The sequence below is a fragment of the Vigna umbellata genome, chromosome 1 (genome assembly GCF_029865625.1).
Source record: "Vigna umbellata cultivar VRB3 chromosome 1, Vumbellata_1.0, whole genome shotgun sequence".
Taxonomy (NCBI): domain Eukaryota; kingdom Viridiplantae; phylum Streptophyta; class Magnoliopsida; order Fabales; family Fabaceae; genus Vigna; species Vigna umbellata.
This window is the reverse complement of record NC_142165.1, coordinates 107,180,419-107,199,824: the sequence shown is the minus strand read 5'-3', so window position 1 is coordinate 107,199,824 and position 19,406 is coordinate 107,180,419. Positions and strand designations below refer to the sequence as shown.

At 29.4% G+C, this 19,406-nt stretch overlaps 2 protein-coding genes across 2 annotated transcripts; both read left to right on the top strand.

The window, feature by feature from the left end:
* The first annotated feature begins 7,044 nt into the window (after positions 1-7,044).
* LOC124842307 (putative polygalacturonase) lies at positions 7,045-9,956 on the top strand. Its single transcript, XM_047318766.2, has 6 exons — positions 7,045-7,255; positions 7,892-8,194; positions 8,353-8,473; positions 8,573-8,747; positions 8,838-8,908; positions 9,033-9,956. Exons 1-6 carry the CDS (start codon positions 7,250-7,252, stop codon positions 9,689-9,691), a joined length of 1,335 nt encoding a protein of 444 aa, XP_047174722.1. The 5' UTR covers positions 7,045-7,249; the 3' UTR covers positions 9,692-9,956.
* A 2,442-nt stretch (positions 9,957-12,398) lies between these two features.
* Positions 12,399-19,334, top strand: LOC124842290 (transducin family protein / WD-40 repeat family protein). The gene is made up of 13 exons (XM_047318750.2): positions 12,399-12,560; positions 12,649-12,795; positions 12,963-13,078; positions 13,451-13,605; positions 14,038-14,126; positions 14,254-14,800; positions 15,083-15,241; positions 16,354-16,511; positions 16,653-16,732; positions 17,417-17,528; positions 17,994-18,068; positions 18,152-18,322; positions 18,999-19,334. The coding sequence occupies exons 1-12, from the start codon at positions 12,471-12,473 to the stop codon at positions 18,296-18,298; spliced, it is 1,875 nt and encodes a 624-aa protein (XP_047174706.1). The 5' UTR covers positions 12,399-12,470; the 3' UTR covers positions 18,299-18,322; positions 18,999-19,334.
* The last annotated feature ends 72 nt before the right edge of the window (positions 19,335-19,406 follow it).

Here is a 19,406-nt window from a genome sequence, read left to right as displayed (position 1 = left end):
TGAACATACTCGCCAAGCGCACGGACGTCCGCTCACCCAGGACGGACGTTCAGAGATTGACTCTGTCAGTCGTCTGAACGTCCGTTCTGAGGACGGACGTTCGCGCACTCACTGGACGGACGTTCTTTGTTAATGAACATGCTCGCCACGCGCACGGACGTCCGCTCACCTCAGGACGGACGTTCAGAGATTGAAAACGTACGCCTATAAAACGTCCGTCCGAATGTGACGGACGTCTATAATACTATAAACGTCCAGCTCGACCCAGGACGGACGTTCAAGGATTGACAACGGCAGCCTTTAAAACGTCCGTCCGCGTGTGACGGACGTCTATAATGTTTAAAACGTCCGTCTCGACCACGGACGGACGTCTAGAGGTCCACTTATTTACTATTATGCCACCGGTCACATATATACGTTGGGGATTCGTGGGACGGACGTCTATTGGGTGACGTGAAAAGCCGTTTCTGCACTAGTGCAACCAGGTAGATTAGATTCATTTCCAGTCACGGTAATCAAATAATGCTCCTCCTTCAATAATATATATACTTAAAAGTAGGTGTGTATATATATATCTCCCTGTATGATCCAAATAATTTAGAAAAGAAAAAGTTGTGCAATATCTCTGTCATATAGGTATGCATTTTTGACTTTTGTAGCTTTATTCTAGTTTCTTCTCTTCTCCCCAAAGGAAAATCAATATAAAACAGCTAGCTCCCAAAGATTTCCAATTTCAAAAACTCAGCCAGCTAGTTGAACAGTGGACACACAGCAACTGTCTAAACCGGGAAAAAGCATTCGATTGCAAAACAATGCTCGGAATGGAAGGTGCCGTTTTTAGCTAATAGCTGAGATATAAATGTTTGCCAAATTCTAATGTTATTTGTCCTTCAAACCATGTAAATTCTTTTTCAGTTTATCATTACTGATAGCAATAGACACGACATTTGATATCGGTTTTCACCTTTGCGATTAAAAAAAAAACTCATGTATGAGATTATATTATACTTATGTTTTACGATACCACAGTTTATACGTTAAACTAGTTGATTTGATGAGTTACTTTCTAACAACTAACAATCTAGTTATTGAATTATTAGTATTTGGTATTTGATAATCTAACTGCAAAATGAGATAATAGATGTAAGACATGGCTATACATATAAATTTTATAATATAAATCAGACTTGTATTTTTAAGAAAAACTATATTATTGAAGTTGTTACAAACATTCTAATTAAATATAATGTCCTGTTTTTCTAATCTAATATTGTTTGCAAGAATGGATATTGTTTTAAAAACATTATTTATAAGATATTAATAAAAAATAATTAACAGTATGCCATTTAACTTCAGAAATGTAATATCTTAATAAAATATAGTAAACTTATAACGGTATAATTACCAGAGACCAAGAAAAACTAATGTATCTTGTGCCTAGATGAACACAGAACTATTTTTGTTGGCAGTTAATATTTATATTCAAACTTATATAACACATAAAAACTGCTATAATATTAAAATGTACTGATGTTAACTTTTTTACTCTGTTATTTATTTATTGTTAAAAATAAAAAATATATATATTTTTATCCTCACTCTCATTTTCTATTATGTATTTTTTGGGGGTGGAGTTACAATTTAACAAAGAGGAAACATGATTTAAAGAAGATTTGAATTTGGGGGGTTGGTAATAATTAGAAAATTGGAGGTGTGGGTTAGATAGTCTCTTAAGCTAGGTAAGCCACTAACCCACATGAACAATCATTGACAACTTGCATTTTCGATATACTAATTCTTACCTTTTTGTGATGCTCCTTCTAAAGGATTTAAGGCATCAACATTCTATTAAAATCTTTTTCCCTCTCACAAAAGAGACCATGTATAAACAAGTGGATACTTTAGATTTGTTATGTTCACTGCTATTGAATAGCAAATTTGCAAAATGGATTAGCAGAATCCATTCATTTGACTTTTGACTTGAGATTTGAAAGTATTATTTATTATTTTACTTTTGTATCTTTCATCTATTTTGGTTTCTCTTCATTTGCAGGTGATGCATTTTCTAGAACTGTGCCTTGCAGATAGTGCCTTTTCAGTGATCCAACTAAATTCTTCTATTCTTAATTAATAATTATAAATTAGATGTGGACAACAAAAAGATAAATGTTCTTTATATATATAAATATATATATATATATATATATATATATATACACACATATATATATATATATATATAGTTATATATATATAAGTATAGATATGATAAACAATAATAAAATTATTACTATTGTTATTATAATTATAAATTTAAGTATAAATAATTCTTATAATTTTGTTGTGGGTAATTTTTATTTATTTTGTAGGTAATTTTTCAATTAAAAAAATTGTGAAGTATAAAAAAAACTATCAAATAAAAAAAAAACTCTTGAATTTAAATTACCAGTCATTTAATAAAAGGTAATATTGATAAAATAATTATCTTGATTTAAAAATATTTAAAGGGTAAAATTAAAAAACAAATGTAAACACACAAAAAATTACTTTAATATATATATATATATATATATATATATATATATATATATGTATGTATATATATAATTAAAATAACTATCTTAACTAAAAGAAATATTTAAAAGGTAAAATTAAAAATAAATGTGAAGGGAAAAAAGAATAACTTTTTTATATATGAATATAGAAGACTAGTGAAAACACATTATCAATATGGGTTGGTATTTTTTATAATAATAAAAAATAATAGATAATAATTATTGTTGTTGTTATTATTGTAATTATAAAATTAAAATAATTTTTATAATTTTGTTGTAAACAGTTTTTAGCTTTTTACAGGTAGTTTTATAATTAAAAAATAGTTAAATTTAAAAAATAATCAAATTGGAAAAACCGTTAAATTAAAAAAAATCACTTAAAAATGAAATTCATGAAATAATTATGTTAATTTAAAAAAATCATTTAAAAAATAAATATGAACACTAAAAAGAAAAATTCTCATTATATAAAAATATAGATATAGGTATATGTATTTTTTTTTATCAAAAATCGCGTCACTTAAAAAAAATATAAAACTAAGATTTAAGTAAATTTATATGAAAATACTGATGTATAATGACATTCCAAGTAACTTATTTGTAGGAAAATATCAAAGAAAATAAAATTTCAAGGACATTTATAAGGGATTTTCAATCATGTTTTTTATATCAACCCTATTCATGAAAATTTGAGATCCCAGCGATAACAAAAATTTATTATTTCTTTATTTGAAGTTATAGATTTTGATTTTCTAAATTTAACCTTGGTTGCCTTTTTTATTTTATTTTATGAAATAAATTGTTTTGAAACTAAACAATCTTTTCACTTGTTCAAGTTTTCGTAATTTCTAACCATAACATATGAAAATTTGTACTAATGTAATATATGTATATGTACACGTTTATTTGCAAAATATAATTAAAAATAATTTATTTTTTATATTTAGATTTTGAATTGATTTGGTCTTTATATATATATTAAAGTAATTGAGTTTTCATTTAAAAGATAAATATAGTTTTGATATTTGTAAAAAAAATTAATATGGTTTATTGTGTTAAATTTATATTAATTATGTGGAAAGTGTTCATGTTAAAATCTCAGTATATTATGTCGAAAATTTTGAATCACTTATATTTAATGTCATATTTTAAAATAAGCACAGTTTTAAATATAAAATAATTTAAATTTTAACATGTAATAAATATAAATTTTTACACTGATAATTTTAAACATATTAAAATCAATTTAACATAAAAAATAAATTATATTAATTTTTTTACAAAAATTCAATTAAATAAAAATTAAATATAAAATAAAAATAAAATTCAAAATTCAAAATTTTAAATATAAAAATAAAATTACTTATTAAACCTTAAAAGCAACGTGTCTTGCATTTGCTTGTCAGTTTTGAATAACAGAAGTGGGTTTATTTTTTCACTGTAATGATTTTTGAAAACTTCTAGGCGGTTAAATATACAGAAGTAAAAACATATAATAAACAATTTGTAAAATATCTGAAATAAAAAACAATTAAATTATGAATAATAAACAAATTAACGCTTGTTGAAAATGCTAACTTTTAATGATATTTTTAATTTACACTTGTCATATGTTATTATTGGGGTGGGGGCTCTCAATGCCACTTATTCTATAAAGAGAACTATATTATGATCTGATTTAAGAGATATTTGACAATATACATCTGATAAGTCGCTTCAATATTTAATAGGGTGATAATTAAATTCATTCTTTTTAGGAATGTATGGATGAAAAGAAATTTTAATATTGGTTAAAAATGAATATAAGTATAAGTACAGTAATATATTGAAATTTTTAAAATAGTTGTAAGAATAACACGATATATTACTTAAAATTTGAGATTAAAAATAATTTATATATAATATTTTTTTTTCTTTTTTAGTTCTACAAAATATTTTTTAACAATAAAATCGTGATATAATTTTAAGCTTTAAAACAAATAATATTTTAAATATAGTGATGGGTAATAAGTATTATTTTTAAAATAAAATCATAATAAAATATTAACTGGGAAACAATATAAATATTTAATTAAATGTAATACGTTGTCATGTCAGTATAAATAGTAAGTAGTAAGGATATATTTTACTAAAAAATAAAAGTCTTGGGATACAAATATGTTTTATTTATATTCTTTTACTTAAATAAAAGGTAGCGTATTTGTTCTGAATTCTTTCACATCTGTACGAGTAAAAAAAACAAACATAATATATGGTTATGATATTCTTTTGCACATAAACAGATTGTTATTATAAAATTTCCTTTGATGCTTTATTACATCTAAATGAAATATTAAAAAAAATAAAGTAAAACTTTAGTTATATATATATATATATATATATATATATATATATATATATATGTATATATATATATATCAATTTTATGAATTTACACCATCTAATTTTTGAAAAATTTTGATCCTTCCACTGTTTTAATTGTGTAATATTAGTTTATCTGTTAATTTAATATTTAATGTAAAAATTGCGTGATTACACGGATGACATACTGTTACATTATTAAACATTAATTAATAAATAAATTATTTATCTGATTAAAACAAAATTGCTTGATAAACTAAGATATAGATATAGGAGAAACACGGATTATGATTAGTGTAAAAAGATATACAATTATTTTCTTTTTGGAAATTTAGTAAATGAGATTAACAAGTATAAATTATTTCAATTTTTGGTTAGGAAAAATGGGTATTAGAGGAGAAAAATGACTTTTATAGTTAAAAGTTAGTAAGAATTTTTTATTTTAAATATATTAAATGAAAAATTATATCTACGTATGAATTTAATTTGAATGTATAAGAGTTGCAAAGTTTGAATTAATGAGAAAAAATGAATAGGTATGTATAAAAAGAAAGTTATTATATGATAAGAAGAGTGATATATAAATTGACGGCACGCCAGGCTAGCATGTTGAGCATGATTGATGATTGGAGTGGGGTCCAGTCTCCTTTGTGTTCTGTCAATTCCACATGCATTTCCTCATTATTATTCCATTCCTTGTTCCCTCACCCACCGTTTCACAAACTCCCTCCTACTACTTCTTACGTGTTCTATCTCTGCACTGTACACTTTCTGCCACGTGTGCCATCTCCCACAGCCTAAGAAACCTAAGAGCATAGTTGGTCGAAGACTAATTTACATTAAATGAGCCACGTAAACAATACTCCTTAATTTTCACACACATATATTTTCGATTTTAAAATAAACATGCTGAAATTATACTTGCTTATTCAAAGCTACATAAATTTCAAAATAGTTATTGCATAGTGAACTAATTTATCAAACATAATTAACTATACATGTTATTAGTATATTTAATTTAAACCTTTTATTTTTACTACACCTATAATTCTGAATTTATAAATGCAAATATATTTTGCATAAACTATTTAGTCATAAAATTAAAATAACTTTATAATATTTTTAATAAATTGAGTTAATGATTTTTTTAATAACATTATTGGTGCGGAATGTTGATTATTGACTAATCTTCCGGTAAACTTTGTTCGTCGTTTTAATAGAAGTTTCTTTTTAATTTCATTTTTCTATATTGAAAGAATCTAAGCCTCGTATTAAATTTATTGTATATAAATATCTATTTTTAAAACAAAATAACATTTGATTTTATTTATATTTTAATATAAAAATATTTCATAGTAATCTTTTTTTTTAAATATAAATCAAATTAAATTTTATTATTCATAAACTTTTTAAAACAAATTTATACATTCTTTTTCAACCATTTAAAAATTATATGATTTCTTTAAGGAAATGATATAAAATTATTTATTTTACTATAAATGACAATTTACGATTAAAAAATAATTTATTGATAAACTTTAAATTAAGATAAAATTAATTGAAAAATCTAATATTACACACAAGTGTGTGTATATCAAATATATATATATATATATATATATATATATATATATATATATAAAATATTATATAAAATATTTTTAATAAAGAAGTTTATTTTGAATATTTTTCAAATAAGCAATTCAGCCATTGTAAAACAATGAATCGAGATTTGAATTTTTAGTAAAATATTTTCAGATTTAGCATTTTATTATATTTCCAATAAAGTTACCTTTAATAATATATATTTTATTTATGGTACAAAATAAATAATAATTCTATATAAATAAAAAAATACCTTTTATGTAGTTTCATAATTATTAGAGTCATAATTTTGAGCATTTAATAAGTAAAAACACTCCATTAGTATATTTTTTTACCTTTTAACATTTCATCATTATTTATATCAATTACTTGTCTCTTTTCCCTTCTGATTTCTCTTAATATCTACACTAAATAAATATTAATTAATTTTAATATGAATTACCAATGTAGGATGATATGATCTAAGTTTATATGAAAAACATATATATAAAAGTGTGCATACATGTCATGTAAGAAAAGACCATTAACTCTCTCCTTTCCTGTCATGTACATGATTAATGCTTATAATATTCAGTATCTTGCATAAAGCTGTCTCTGTCCTCCTCTTCTCCTTGCTTCTTGCTCCTCTCCTTCAATATTCTTTCTCTGCCCCTGCAATTCTTTTTTATTTGGTTCTTTCTTGGTGATTGTGTCCCTTGTGCCTCTGTCACAAGTTTTGACCCAAGAACATGCTAGTACGTATGTTTCTCTGCTTGATTTTGTTCTGTTGTCTTATATTGCTCTTGGGTTTATAATTGTGCAGCAAATCTCTTTTCAATTTTTAACCTTTCTGCGTATTAGATGCTTGAATCAGTGAGTGTATATGTCTACCCCATTGGGCGACGTGTTTGATTTCATTTGGGTTTGGTCTTGCTCCTTTCAGAGGAAATGGTAGTTGCAGTGGATGCCAGACTTCAATCATTATCTATATGATCTGTAAAACTTGAGCATTTTATATTTCAACCCTCAAATAATGCAATTTAAAACACTTATTGTTCTGTTCTAAGTCTCTCTCAATTGTTTTCAATTCATTCAGGCGTACCTTTACATTCATTTTGACTGAGGAGAACAGTCTTTTTCTTTGATTATTCTCTTTGCTATCAATTTCTCCATTTTCAGACTTTCTTTTAACTAAGGTAGTTGCGCATTCCTATAGGAAATGCTTAATGGTAAAGGGAAGTGAATTATTTATTCATATAAGTAGATTCTGTATCTGTATTTGTCTTGAATCAATCTCGGACATAATCCTAAGAATCTGTGAATTATTATCGTATTTGTCGGACATCTTGAGAATTGATGTTTTAATCTTCCTTCCCCAATTCCTTGTTCAGGTAGCATTACTCTTGCTGCTGTCGCTGAGCAATGAAGTCAGAGTCAATGGGCTGTGTGAGCATAATCCAGCACCAAAGCCAAGACCGCACACTGTGTCCATCCTGGAGTTTGGAGCGGTTGGGGATGGTAAAACGTTGAACACTATTGCATTCCAGAATGCCATCTTCTATCTCAAGTCATTTGCTGACAAGGGTGGTGCTCAGTTATATGTGCCACCAGGAACATGGTTGACTAAAAGTTTCAATCTTACGAGTCATCTGACACTGTTCTTGGAAAAAGGTGCTGTCATTCTTGGATCTCAGGTATTTCACCTTTTTCTTTTTCTTTTACCGACTTTTGATCATTGTCCTTTTTACTGAGGATAGCACATGTGACATATTTCTGTCTGGGTTTCCTCTTTGTGATAAGTGGTTTTCCTTATTTTTGTTTTTCTTTTCCAATGCTATTGATGATTTGGCAGGATCCATTTCACTGGGAAGTTGTTGATCCATTACCTTCTTACGGTCGAGGAGTTGAAGTTCCCGGGGGAAGATATCAGAGTTTAATAAATGGATACATGTTAGATGATGTGGTGATAACAGGTTTTTCCACTCCCAACATCTTTTCTTTTTCCTCTTAGCAACATGTTTTCTTAAATTTTCCATCTTTTCCCTAAATTATATCTTTGTGGGTTTTACTAGGTAATAGTGGAATAATTGATGGCATGGGTTTGGCATGGTGGGAATTGTTTAGCTCTCATTCCCTGAACTACAGCCGTCCCCATATTATTGAATTAGTGGCATCTGATCATGTGGTAGTTTCAAATCTTACATTCTTGAATGCCCCTGCATATAGCATCCACCCAGTTTATTGCAGGTATGTTATATGCTTCTTCTAAACATCACTGTAAGTAATACCTATTTTCAAAGCACAACTGATATTGATTTGGTCTTGTATTGCCAACAGCAATGTACATATTTACAATGTTTCAATTTCTGCTCCTCCAGAATCCCCTTACACCATTGGCATAGTACCAGGTGTGTCACATGTTATGGATTTTACATTTAGTCAACTTTCTTATTGTCTCTCAAATTTCAATATCTTATTATAAACGTTACCGATAGTCACTTAACTAATTCTCATGCACTTTCATGTTTTCAGATTCTTCTGATCATGTTTGTATAGAGGATTGTGTCATTGAAACGGGCTATGATGCAATTGCCCTGAAAAGTGGGTGGGACGAATATGGCATTGCCTATGGCAGGCCAACTGAGAATGTACACATCAGAAGGGTGCATTTGCAAGCTTCTTCTGGCTCTACTATTGCATTTGGCAGTGACATGTCTGGTGGCATTTCAAATATTCTTGTGGAGAATGTTTATCTTTACAATTCAAGGAGTGGCATTGAATTCAGAACTATGAGGGGTAGAGGTGGTTATATCAAGGAAATAGTCATATCAGAGGTAGAAATGGAGAATATATACACTGCAATGGCCGCCACAGGTTATTGTGGATCTCATCCTGATGACAAATTTGATCCAGATGCTCTTCCACTTTTGGACCACATTATTTTCCAAGATATGATTGGCACAAACATCACTGTTGCTGGAAGCTTTGCCGGTCTACAAGAATCTCCCTTCACAAACATATGCCTTTCCAACATAAATTTGTCTATAAATGCTGTTTCTTCCATTCCTTGGGAATGTTCAAATATCTTTGGATTTTCAGATTCTGTTCTTCCCAAACCCTGTCCTGATCTCGAGACCCTTTCGGATTGTCTCTCCCTTTTGAGTGTCAAGGGAAAAATTTCGGACATGTGATGTGACAATAATCCTCTGTCGACAAAAAGTTTCATATTCTTCCATTCCCTGCCTGAAGGCCTTGAAAAAGTGATTAGCCATTGATATGTCAGAGAAAGCCACATTCTTTCAAATAAGACAGATATTGGGATCATTCATTTTTCCATCCTAAGATTTCCATTCTTCCATGCTGCAAGCAGCACAATATTTATTGTACAGCTTCATTTCTTCATTCATGTGTAATGAAATTTTGGTAGTACCCACAAGAGGACTCAATTTGATGATATCTTTACTGGTGCATGTCCTCTGAGATAATGTGGTTTCACTCTAGAACATCTGATGGATTTCCGTCAGTCTCAAATAAGGAAATTTCTATGGACGTATAATTTTTTTTAAGTAATTCAAAATATTTGTATCTAAACTATTAAAATATTTTGTTGACCCTCATTTTTTTAAAATTTTAAGTAGTTCCCATTCTGAGTTTGTAGTTAAAAGTCTCCATTGGGTTAATTTTTTGAAAATATGATATAATTTGATATTTTCTATTAATACGGTACCTACACGTTAATTAATATTAACATGTGATGTGTCAGATTGTGTTTGTTTTTTTTATTAAATTTTTTATTTTTTAAAATTTTTATTTATCAAACAGTGTCATTTCACGTGAGTGACAAAAGAAGTATGATGTGTTAACGTTAAGTGAAAAATTTAAATTTAATCTTTGTATTTATTGTTTTGATTACATTAATCTTAATTTTCTTTAATGGATTAAGTTTTCTAAATCAAATTTAATTTTTATATAAATGTACTCAATTAAAATTTAGGTTATATATATATATATATATATATATATATATATATATATTTAACAAAATTAGATTAATTTAAATTTATATTTTATCTTAAACTTTATTTAATTTTTGTTTAAAAACTTTAAATGTATTTATATTGATATTTTTATTATATCATACTTTAATATTTCTTTTAATTTATATTTCAAATAATTGTATTTAAATTTATAAATCTATACAGACATTTGAAATATAAATTTTATAAACTTATACAATTTCAAAATTCATTTACATGACAGATAATAAAAGAACATTTATATTCTTTATTTTAAGTTTGTTTATATTTATATTAATTCAAATTAAAAATAGATGGTGCAATATTGTATCAACACAAATATATTTAAAATTTAAAAACAAAATTCAAATAAATTTCAATATGAAATAAAATTTAAATAAATTATTTTTAAAAAAATGCTTAATAAAAATATTAAATTAAATTTAATAAAATATCATTATAACATTTATATAAAACTTAAATTTCATATCTTGATAAATACTTCATTTTAAAAAAATATAATTAAATTGAATCAAAATAAGAAATATATAGATTAAATTAAAATCTTTTGCATCACATTTTCTTTTCCACGTGACACTTTATTAAACATTTTAATTTAAAAAATAATTAAGAAAAGGCACACACTTGACACCTTAATTAATATAATATAATATTAATAGAAATAACCAAATTATATCATAGTTTTAAAAATATATTTTCAAAAATAGAATTGAAACCAATTAAAATATAGAAATCTAGGATTTTCTAAAATATGAAAATCATTCGACTATTTTAACTTACCTAAAACTATATTATTTATCCATGTAAATTTTATTAGTACAGTATATGATTATCGGAAAATAAGGTAATTAATAATAATTTTAGCAATAATAAATTTCAGGTCACTTATTATTATCGATTGAAGAAAAAGGTTGAATATGGTTTTCGTTTTTCCTCCTATTATGTTTATTTTTTTCATTTTTTGGTTTATGTAGCAGGTTTTGTATTTATAATGGAAAAAAAAAATAGTTTATGGTAATCTTTGTTAAAAGAGATGTTATTCGTCATGATGGAATCAGAAACTAGAAATAAGAATAACATATTTACCAAGATTAGAAACAAAAATAAGTTACATGAATTAAAACAAAAATTAAGATATTTGCAAGAAAAAACTATTACTTTGATATCCTTTAGCCTAAGTAAAACACCATATTTTTCTTATTCAGTTTTCGTTATACACAAAATTTATATATAATATATATTTGTATATCTAATGATTGTATTGTTATCCAATCGTATTAGAATTTTATTTCAATGATCCACACAATAATTTTATTAAATATCATCATCATAACAAATGCATAACTCAAATTCTGATTGGAATTCAATTTTATTATATTTTTTAATATATTAAAGTTAATTAGTTGAATTATATATATCAGAAGATTGTCTTCTAAATTTACATTAGATGGTATATCAGAATGTAAATTTAAAATAAGGATTATATATATTTGGAATAAAATTTGATTTACAAATTACCTTTATAAAATTTGTATTACAGATTGTATAATTTGGAAAGTAAATTGTATAAGAGATTTTACAATTCAAAATATGTAAAACTAATATTTTTGAATTCAGAATTATGTAATTTGAAATAGGAACTAAAATTTCAATAGAGGTATAATTGGAATTTAAAAAGTGTAGGGGTGCATGGGAAGAAATTCCCTAATTTGAGTTGGATTGAACTTTATAAAGTCCATATTGAATGAACGGTATAAAATTGAGCCCAGTGTTGATGGACCCTTTTTTTTGTTAAAAAATGTAGATGAAAAACAGTTTAAAATAGAACCGACCCGACCCACAGCTAGCTTCTTTTGTTTCCCTCTCTCTCTTACTGCGAACGGGAACCCTCTTTCGTTCTCCTTGAGACTTGCGAGCTTCGACTGTTTGGGTAATGGCTTCAACGGACGTCAGAGGAATTTTGACAGCTTTCAATCCTTCTCTGGACTTCTTCGCTATAACTGCCGGAGACGGTCGCGTCAAGGTTTTCTCTCTCTGTCTTTCTTCTAATCCTTTTACTTCTTCAACTGTTAGTTAACTTGTTCACACATCTCAACAATTTCTATGCATAGATATGGGACACGCTGAGTGGCCAGGTCCAGACCGAGTTCGCAGATATTGCATCAACTCATTCAACAACTACGCCACAGAACAAATCCATTAACGGCCATCTTGCACTAGATTATACCTGCATCAAGTGGTTCTCCTTCGAAAGAAAGGTTCCTTACTTTCTTTTTGCAATTATACGTGCGTGTATGTATATATTTGTGTATGTATGTGTATGAAAGCATGCATGTATGTATAATTTCTTTTATAATTTTATATATGTAATATTTATTTTATAATGATATGTATGTATGCATACCCCACATTTTAATTATTGCAGAGGAAACGGAAGCATGCATCCTCGTTGTTAGTACTTGGAACTGGTAGTGGTGATGTTCTAGCACTTGATGTTGATGCTGGTCATTTAAGTTGGAGAATTACTGACTGTCATCCCGGGTAAGTTATAACATTTTTTTTCTCAGCTTTAATGAATTTAGATATCATAGCTTAGTTGTTTTAAATATCCGATTCAAATTGAAGTTACTCCTTGGAAATTGACTTTTAAGATTGACATTAACCGAGCAAATTATGAAGGTAGCATTCTAATTTTTGACTGGAGAACGACACCAGAAAGAGCTGCATCTATGTTATGTTCAATTTATAATTATTACCGTATTTGAATGGATGGGTTGACCTAATGCTCTTTATATTTTAAAATTTGTAACTCCGTGATAGTTGGAAATGATGTCTCCCAGAAATGTGAATTCCAGGATTTTATGGGTTTTAGTTCCTAATTTCTCTTTCTTATTTTGTTCAACTCAACTGCAGAGGTGTGAGAGCCATTGCATCTTCAGCAAACGTGTCAAGCATTTATACAGCTGGTGCAGATGGGATGGTATGTGCGATAGATTTTATGACAGGAAACCTGTTGGAGAAATTTAAGGCTTCTACCAAGGCGGTGTCCTGCATGTGTGTTTCTCCAGGTATTTATTCTTCATCGCTTTTTGTAGAAATCTTGGTTTTTTTGGTAGGACCAACTGAAGCTAATTTTTTGCTGTCTAGCTGAGTTAATCAGAATTAGACACTGTACGTGGTGAGTGGTATAATTTAATTGAGTTTTCCGTGGGATTCTTTAAACTTCTACAGTCCAGTGCGTTTTATTTGACCATAAAGTTGCTAATAGAAAGCTCAAATATAATTGTAAGGTCGATGATCCAAATTTAGTTAGGTTGACCATCTACTGTTTAATTACTTTTAAAATTAGCATGAGCTATATCATTATCAATAATTCATGAGCTTGAGTGAGCCAGAAGGACTTCAGTTAATCATGGTTTTGATGGATATTCAATCTGTAGGGGTATTGATACTACTATTTTTATTACTGATTTTGGTAATTGCTTCTTTACTTAAATCAGATGGGAAGACATTAGCTACTGCAGCTGCACAATTGAAGATTTTTAACTGCTCTAATCACAAAAAGATTCAAAAGTTCTCTGGTCATCCTGTGAGTCTCATATGTATTTCCCTATATACATGCATATACTCTATCAACGCTCTAGTAATATGCCCTAAGAATAAGCAAGCCCGTCTTTTAAAGTTGTATGTGTTATTATTTTATTGTTTGTTAACAGGGTTCTGTTCGATGCATGGTTTTCACTGAAGATGGCAAGTATATCCTCTCGTCCGCAGTTGGTGAAAGATATGTTGCTGTTTGGAGGATAGATGGTCCTAAAAAGCAGTCAGCTAGTTGTGTTCTTGCGATGGAGCATCCGGCTGTCTTTCTTGATAGCAGGTGCATTGATATTGTGGGGGATGACATGCCTGGCATATGTGTTTTGGCCATTTCAGAAGTTGGCATTTGTTATTTATGGTTTGGTAATAGTATTGAAGAACTGCGTAATGCAAAAGCCACAAAAATATCATTATCTTTAGAAGACATGCCCTCCAGAAATTACAGAGGAACTCTGCCAGCAATATATGCGGCAAAATTACAAGGCATCCAGAAGCCAGCCTCTGGGCAAGTTTTTCTTGTTTATGGGTTGCTTGTAAAGCCATCATTCAGAAAAGTTCTTGTGCATTCTGGTACAGACGTAAAGTTGAATGTCTCTCGCGATGGTGTTCTTCTACCAACAAGTCAAGCTCTCGTCAAATCTAAGAAGGGAACAAATGCACAAACAGGTAGGACATTGTGTGTTTAATTAACTCTTTCTGACGAGCATTCTCTTATTTTGACTATTTTTATCCATACAAAACTATTTGAAAGTTTGCGGTGTTAGGGGGGCAAACCTAAAACTTGTGTATATTGCAATCTTTTTCAGTGTTTCTTTGATGTACACGATTTTTCTATCTGATCCTATATCTAATTTTGAACTTTTCTCCCAAAATAAGCTGATCTTTTCTCTTGTTAGCTCTATTCCCGATCCTATTGTAGGTTACTAACTGCTGCTCCTATATTGACAGTTACTGCACTAGACCGAGCTAATGCTGAGGATGCCTTGCTTCCAATTCCTAAGATTTTTAATTCCCAAGAGAACGAGAAAGAGAAAGCATTTCAAAAACCTTTGGACAAGGATATAATTGATGATTTGTGGAGAAATGATGAGTCTGTTGAAATGGAAGGTACTGATATAATCTTTTCTTGAACAAATGCATGATTGATTAATGCTTCAATTGTAGCTGAGGCTGGACTTATCTCTTTCGGTTTATCACCATACTATCTTGCTGTGTGCAATAAATTAAACACTTTCACTATTTTCCTCAAGATGGAATTTGTAGCTTAATATGTATGTTGACAAATTGGTACCAAACTGGAAATTTCATTTGCCTAATAACAAGTCCACCCTGCATGGACTCTACACAGAGGTATGAAAGTCATAGGTTGAAGTAATGGAAAGTTTCTCACGTGGTTGATTAATTTCTAGGTATTTGTTTGTGTTTACATATCTGAGTGACATTCATTATTGTTTGTTACAAAACAGTGGTTTCATTTATTTTTATTCGTTCATAATTTTAAGAGACCTTTTGTAACGAACAGTCTAATGAATGCAATGCAATGCTATTGCATGCGTAAGAGCTATCTAATTTTGTAAATACCTCATCTTCAACCTTGTCAGTCATTTGGTGTGAAAACTGTACATATCTCCTTATGTGGGCAATATTGTTTATTTTTTAAAACAAAAATGGCTCACAAAATCACAATAGAGAGACATCCCAATTAGGTCGTGTCTGCCACTAACAATTATCTGGAAAAATTTACTAAATAAATGATGAAAGAAAGAGAACAAGAAAAATTTGGGGGAGTGGCATAAACCAAGCCCATGAAAACAAAGATCAAGTAAATTTATAGTTCGGAAGATCAACCCTGTTCTGGTTAAAGTCCTCACTGTTGAAACTGGGAATTAAATCCCACCAAAAAGTCCTGTTATAGTAAAACCATGAAAGGCTAACTTGTCTGCATAAAACTCCTTATGTTGAACGATAGTTCAAACACAGTTTCGAACCTTCAATAAGAGTATTGAGGATTATGATTGCTTATGAGTTGTAACATCTTTCAACTTCCAATCAATATGGTAGAGCATTCTTCCATTGTAAATAGCATTGGTTTATAGGCACTTTTAATATAATTTGCCTGTCTTATGTTCATTGCTGCCACTAAGTATGATCTAGAATAGAGGATGCACTGACACTTCTTTTCTGCTTTGCTTAATCTGTTATTTTACCAATCTATGCAGATGATATGGCCCATAGTGAGGCTGATGAACTTTGCATGGAGGACCTGCTAAAATCACTAGGGATGCTTTCCGGTGAAAGTGAATATGCATCAAACATTGAACTTTGCTCTAAGTTGTTGAAGGGTATTGATGTCGATGCTACTGTTCCAGTGAAAAAGGTTAGTTTGAGTCAATGTGACTATCATTTAGAATTGCTTTTGGTTTATATTAATTGACATTGTGTTATATTAATTGTCCATATTTTTTAAAGGTTGTGCGTAATTGTTTATGTGCCTAAACTTTTAAGATCCATTCATTAGATAAGAGCAACTGTTTTGTCTATGGAGCCAAGCAAAGCATTCATGCTACTGGAAGCGTTACTGGCTGCATGGGAATCAAGGTTTGGTTTCTATTCTTGGGCTTTCATCTGAAATATTTCTTGCCTACACTGGAATGCTCTCAATTTTCTCTTGTTTGTTCATTGTTTTATCACTATATTAAAAGAATGAATGTTATTCCTGGAGTGGTGTTAAGTTATGGTAGCATTGGATGTCTACTTTCTTCCCCCACATAGAAATGGAAAGCAATTGTTTTGTGAAGATAGAATAGGAATGGGAAAGTATGGAAAATAGGAGATATCTCTCTTCAGAGGATTTCCCCCACAGTGGATTTTTTCTTTTACAAGGAGCAAAAGCTCAATTCTCTAATGATACAAGACTGAATGCCTCTTTCCTGAAATCCTTCTTTGGTTCATGTGATGTTCTAAGGGGTAGCATTCACAAAAGCATGATTGATAGTTGTAGGAAACATAATTCTATGGATTATATATTTATGTTAGCTTGTAGTTGTGTTAAGGAAGATGCCAGTTAGCTAATTGCTGTTTGGTTTCAGAAATCATATTGTTTTGTTACTAAGTACAAAAATACTGTTTGTTTTCACATTTTTTTCCTGTTTCGAAGTATTTGTACAGACAGTGGAAAATAGCAATTGTGATCTTTCACTATTTCGCAATGTATTTTATTTACCCTAAATGGCAAAGCATATACACTCAATTCTCTCGACATTGATAAACTTTATTCAACAGGTCATCTAGTGGAAAGTACATTCTTCCATGGATATACAGCATATTAGTGAATCATGCTCAAAATGTCATTGCTGAGGAATCTGATACACGTACGCTTGATACCTTAGACAAGGTATGATAGATTGAAATTTCTCATTTATTTGCTTATTATCAGCAATCTGAACTTTAAGTTCATCATGCTCTATTTTCTATATAAAATTCAAATATGCTTCTTCAAAGTTAGCCCTGTAGCTTCTTCTGTTATTCCTTCTTGTATGACAAATGCTTCATTAAGAAGTATGATGTGTTCTACCTATGTTGACTTAGTCATATGTTTGTCTTAGTTGATGTTATTTTACAGTAGAAAGACTTGAAAGATAATTGAATGGGCAAAGGATAAGTTAATTTAACTTGGCTTGGTTAAACTTACATTTACTACACGTAAAAATATTTTCTTAATAAAACTAAGGCTACTCTACTTTGTTTCTTCTGGTCGTTCTGATTTTCTGGGGATTTCTGATTCTGTTTGAGCGACAAGGCACATGGCTTTACTTTGATAAATGTTGGAGAATTTGAATTGTTTTCTGCCTCTTTTCAGATTAGCAATTTTAGAGGGGCAGCTCTTCAGCCTTTGTTACAATTATCAGGTCGTCTCCAACTGGTGACATCACAGGTATAGTCCCACTTTCTAAAATTAGTTTGCTCGTCTGTTGAATGTTATTGGTTTTCAGGGTCCTTAATAAAATTTGCTTTCAGATTGACAAAGCCTCCCAGACGATAAGCCATTCGGTGCATGAACTCCAAACAGAAGAAAGTGAAGATGAAGATGAAGATGAAACTAAGGATGAATATTATCACGAGGGAGATGATACTTCTGAAATAAGTACTGATGATGAAAGCTAGTCTGATTTTTCATTTTTTTGAGAGGTAATTAATTACATAAAAAGCTTTTATAACTTATGCATTTTGGTAATACCAAAATTGATAAACAGTTTGTTTGGATTGGAAGTGAGGAACCCTAAATCTTGGAGGCATCACGAAAAACTGGAAGCAACCGTGTTGCTTTGTCTTTAATGTAGAAAATCTGAATAATTTTTGGCAAAAGTGAAGCCAAACCAAACATAAATTGTGGTTGAATAAACATTTAAAGTTTTTAACTTGAGTCTGGAGATCCTGAGACATCCATTCTTATGTATATGCTTGGGATCTTGGGATCATAATTCAAGATTCCTTTAAATTATGGTTGACAATGATGCATGATTTTCTTTTGCCACTTGTTTGCCAATTAACCTTTTCCACGCCATTATATCTTAAATTATACTTTGCTTCTTAGCTTCATAAAAATGACTATTTTGCTATAGGTGGCCACTGTCTAAAGTTGTTTTTTTGAACGTTGGAGAACCAATCCCTGTATTGAATGTCAAACTGTCAAAATATTTGTATGTCGCGTCTTTATCTTATTTTTTGTTTTTATCTTAGAAATTATGATATTGTCTCGTGATATTTATAGTTGTAGCTATCATAAGTCCATATCTGCATATTAATTGGACTTTTTTTTTTTGGAAAACTAGTAATTGGAGTTTTACTATTAACTTTTTAACAGGTTGTCCCTTCTGCGGCTAACAAAGATAGAGGAATTGCGGCCGACAGAGATATAGAGGAATGGAAACTGTATTTCATCCAGCCTCTTCACAATTTTGTTGCTATATATAGATAGATAACTCCTCAGAAAGAAATTTTGGTGTTACCCACAGAATTAGTGAAAATGACGCTGCCCCTAATTTATGTAATTTCAGTTTTTTCACCGATAAGTAAAAGTACACGAACATAGCTCGGGCACATATTTACATGTTTGAAGACATACTCAGCTTGTAATGATTAGGAGTTTGTATAAACCGAATCTAGAACATCTTTGAATATACAGTTATCTACCTGAACATATATCTTTTGCTCTCACGAAACGAATCCAGAATACAATTTTCTAGCACCCAGAAGTTAGGAATATTCTCCA

Bases quoted from the DNA above. Each gene is read 5' to 3' on its own strand.
- LOC124842307 (XM_047318766.2), top strand. The intron at 8,748-8,837 runs GTATGTTATATG...TATTGCCAACAG, and splicing joins ATCCACCCAGTTTATTGCAG to CAATGTACATATTTACAATG. The intron at 8,909-9,032 runs GTGTGTCACATG...TCATGTTTTCAG, and splicing joins CACCATTGGCATAGTACCAG to ATTCTTCTGATCATGTTTGT.
- LOC124842290 (XM_047318750.2), top strand. From the start codon at position 12,471: ATGGCTTCAACGGACGTCAGAGGAATTTTGACAGCTTTCAATCCTTCT. The intron at 16,733-17,416 runs GTTTGGTTTCTA...TTTATTCAACAG, and splicing joins CTGGCTGCATGGGAATCAAG to GTCATCTAGTGGAAAGTACA. The intron at 17,529-17,993 runs GTATGATAGATT...GCCTCTTTTCAG, and splicing joins CGCTTGATACCTTAGACAAG to ATTAGCAATTTTAGAGGGGC.